Source organism: Octopus sinensis, linkage group LG21 (genome assembly GCF_006345805.1).
Source record: "Octopus sinensis linkage group LG21, ASM634580v1, whole genome shotgun sequence".
NCBI classification, from domain to species: domain Eukaryota; kingdom Metazoa; phylum Mollusca; class Cephalopoda; order Octopoda; family Octopodidae; genus Octopus; species Octopus sinensis.
The window spans coordinates 28,207,753-28,211,735 of record NC_043017.1 but is presented as its reverse complement, the minus strand read 5'-3'; the positions used below and the strand labels follow the sequence as shown (position 1 = coordinate 28,211,735).

General features: G+C 39.4%; 1 protein-coding gene across 1 annotated transcript in view; it reads right to left on the bottom strand.

The window, feature by feature from the left end:
- The window catches only part of LOC115222821 (glutamate receptor ionotropic, kainate 2-like), a 310,276-nt gene that overhangs the window by 120,260 nt on the left and 186,033 nt on the right, over nucleotides 1-3,983 (bottom strand). Inside the window, 1 exon segment of the mRNA XM_036511777.1 lies at nucleotides 2,517-2,618. Within this exon segment, the coding sequence (XP_036367670.1) occupies nucleotides 2,517-2,618 (102 nt within the window).

Here is a 3,983-nt window from a genome sequence, read left to right as displayed (position 1 = left end):
CGCCATTTGCATGCATATAGATTTTGTAGCATTTCTGTTAATTAAATTCTCTTGCGAATATATATTCTATCCCCCAGTGTGCGCCTATCGTAGAAAATACTTAATTACTTGTCGAAAGTTCAACGTCACGTGTTGAATATTTCGAACCGCACCAAGAAATGGCAGACCGAGTGCTTTAACCAGACATTCCTGGCTTCTGTATTACTGTGCTATGAATGATGTGGCCGTAATATTCTCAGATAATTTATATTGCAAAGTAGATGTAAAAAATGTCAACTTCAATGAACAGTGATTCATGCGTTTCAAAGACTTAAAACTTGAGCGAACATAAACATGAATTTATGAGGAGTGTGTTCACATTTAATTTACTCTTAATATATCATATACTGTGTTAAAATCATTGCCAATTATTTGTTCAAGTAATGAGAAAGCAAATAAAGACCTCTTACTTCAATTAGTTATATTATCAGCCAATAAGTAAGGCTCTACTGTGTGGAACGAGTTACTAGAAATATCAGTTAAATATACCTCAAACAAAACGTACTGACTATTGAGTATACACGCTGGATATTGTGTATGTATGCAATATATATTATATACTTTGATATTAAAGCTGTAAAAACATCTCAGACATATCTAAAATGAACTGCCACTCAGAGTTTCGAGTTGCTCTGAGGCTAATCTGCATCAAAAATACTATTACGACAACAAGAACAAAATCCAATGACACAGTACTCTCTTTTACTCTTTTACTTGTTTCAGTCATTTCACTGTGGCCATGCTGGAGCACCGCCTTTTAGTCGAGCAAATCGACCCCAGGACTTATTAAGCCCAGTATTTATTCTATCGGTCACTTTTACCGAACCGCTAGGTACGGGGACGTAAACACACCAGCATTGGTTGTCAAGCAATGTTGGGGGGATAAACACAGACACACAAACATATATACATACATATACACATATATATACATATATAAGACGGGCTTCTTTCAGTTTCCGTCTACCAAATCCACACACAATCTTTGGTCGGCCCGAGGCTATAATAGAAGACACTTGCCCAAGGTGCCAGCCAATGGGACTGAACCCGGAACCATGTGGTTCGTAAGCAAGCTACTAACCACACAGCCACTCCTGCGCCGTAAAGACATATAGCAGTTAGATATGTCAATCAAAGTCGTTTAATGATTGAATCGACAAAACCAAATGAACTGAAGGGTATTATACATTCGTGTTGTATACATTCGAAGCTTTCTTCCAGGGGACCTAATGCGCTTGGCTTAGATTCCCTTGGCGGGCTGCCCAGATCGGAGCAATCTCAAGATTAATCAGCCGAATTTGCGAGATGATCTGGTTCTTGACTGATGACTGAGGGCTTCGAATGTCCCGTCTGTGGTTCTTGTGTCGTCTCTTTGGTGTTTCATGCTCTTGTCCATGTCTGTATTTATTTTTTACTGTTGACATATATAATCGGCGGCTACGTATCCACATTGTCCTTATACGATAAGTATATTTTTTCTCTAGCATTGATACGACTCTTGATCTGTCTCTTTCTCCTCCCTTATTCCCCTTCCTTTCTTTCCTCTCCATCCGTCCCCCCCTTCTACTTTCTCTATCTCTCTCACTCTCCAGTCCCTCGATCTGTCCTCTTTCTTCTCCTCCCTCGTCCACCTTCTCTCTCTTTTCATCTGTCCCTTTCTCCTGTCTTTTGTTCTCACGTGACCGCTAGCCGCTGCTGAGCGCCCTTTTCGTTCCAGCAGTCGTCGAAGCAACACGTATTTGTTTCGTCCCCCTGCGGCCATTAGGTACAACTTCATAAGCCAGCCCCAAACTCAACTCGTCCTGTCGAAAGACCCTGTCCTACGTCCTGTTTTGTTTTGTTTTTTATCTTTACCGTTATTGTTTTTACGTTTTTGTATTCTTATTGGTGTCACGTATTCTGTATTTTTGTTCGTGTACTTCGTTCGTTTTCCGTCCCGTGTTGTATACATTCGAAGCTTTCTTCCAGGGGACCTAAGCGCTTGCTTATTCCCTTGGCGGGCTGCCCAGATCGGAGCAATCTCAAGATTAATCAGCCGATATTGCGAAGATGATCTGGTTCTTGACTGATGACTGAGGGCTTCGAATGTCCCGTCTGTGGTTCTTGTGTCGTCTCTTTGGTGTTTCATGTTCTTGTCCATGTCTGTATTTATTTTTTACTGTTTACATATATATATATATATATATATATATATATATATATATTATATTATATATATATATTTGTGTGTGTCGGTGTTTGTCCCCTCCCCCAACGTCGCTTGACAACTGATGCTGGTGTGTTTACGTCCCCGTAACTTAGCGGTTCGGCAAAAGAGCCCGATAGAATAAGTACTAAGCTTACAAAGAATAAGTTCTGGAGTCGATTTGCTCGACTAAAGGCAGTGCTCCAGCATGGCCACAGTTAAATGATTGAAACAAGAAAAAGAGTATCTGAATGAAACGAAGAGTGAATGGCATTTTTTGCTGTTTACTTACTTTACGTAGTCCAGATTCCTTTAGCTGCAGTATATCCAAGGAAAAGTCCATTCGTCGACCGTTCGTTAACTTTATATTTCCTGACAGACCACGCATCTGAACCTAAATTGAACACAAAAAAAAAACATAATACATTAAAACATGTCTCAAGAAGACAAGTAACTATAGAATCATTTTTCCCAACTTAATCTTTTAGTCAAGTAATTGAATTTTGTTATAAAATAAACTGAAGGCAAATGAGTCATAATAAAAATGAATACTAATAATGTTTTGTTTTCGTACGTAGGATGAATCATGTGGTAGGGTAACGGATGTAACGTTCTTAATTTTCTTCGTGAAACTCAATACTGGACCATATCCGTGTCAGAAGTAATACAGCATTTCTTAAACTTATGTACTTTGATTATACACAATATCCTTAATGTAGTGAGAGAACAAAATTAGTAAAATCTATACATTTCCAGTTATATATTTATCTTTCTCAGCCCTGTACGTATGTTCCATTCCCTTTCTTCACACTTTAAACCTAGAAACACCGATCTGTACATGTATAATCTAACTTGAGCACCTAACTCCCGAAAGTCGACACACTCGTCTCAATGGCGCAGGAATATGCTCCTTGAGCCATGTAAATTAAGTTAATTCTATTGATGCTAATATCATGAATATAACACGTATATTTACAATTATTTAAGGTGGAGGCGCAATGGCCCAGTGGTTAGGGCAGCGGACTCACGGTCATAGGATCGCGGTTTCGATTCCCAGACCGGGCGTTGTGAGTGTTTATTGAGCGAAAACACCTAAACCTCCACGATCTCCGGCAGGGGATGGAGGTGATCCCTGCTGTACTCTTTCACCACAACTTTCTCTCACTCTTACTTCCTGTTTCTGTTGTACCTTGTCACTCTCTGTGTCACGCTGAATCCCCGAGAACTACGTTAAGGGTGCACGTGTCTGTGGAGTGCTCAGCCACTTACACGTTAATTTCACGAGCAGGCTGTTCCGTTGATTCGGATCAACCGGAACCCTCGTCGTCGTAACCGACGGAGTGCTTCCATCACAATTATTGAAGGATTTTATAATAACTTACAAAAATATGTGCGCGATATGTTATACCCTTGTATTAAAACAGCCAATGAAATGTAGAATTATTACATATTTGAATTATGCAGTAACTATTTAGGAAGTTCGTGATGTTTGTGACAGCCATAGAGACCCATTAGACTTTCCAGTTGATTTTCCATGTGTATCTGATTAAGACTACTACAATTTGAATTTTAAAAATGACGAAGGTTAGTAATTAAATCTTGTCCATTATAGAAAAAAACAGACAATTCAAACTTGTCGGTGGAGAATCAAAGATCTTAGAAACGTGATATAAACACAGTAGAGTATTTAATACTGATTTGGGCCCACAAAGAGGGTAGAACTGGTGGGAAGATCTAGGGAGGGGTGCGTTAAAGAAAA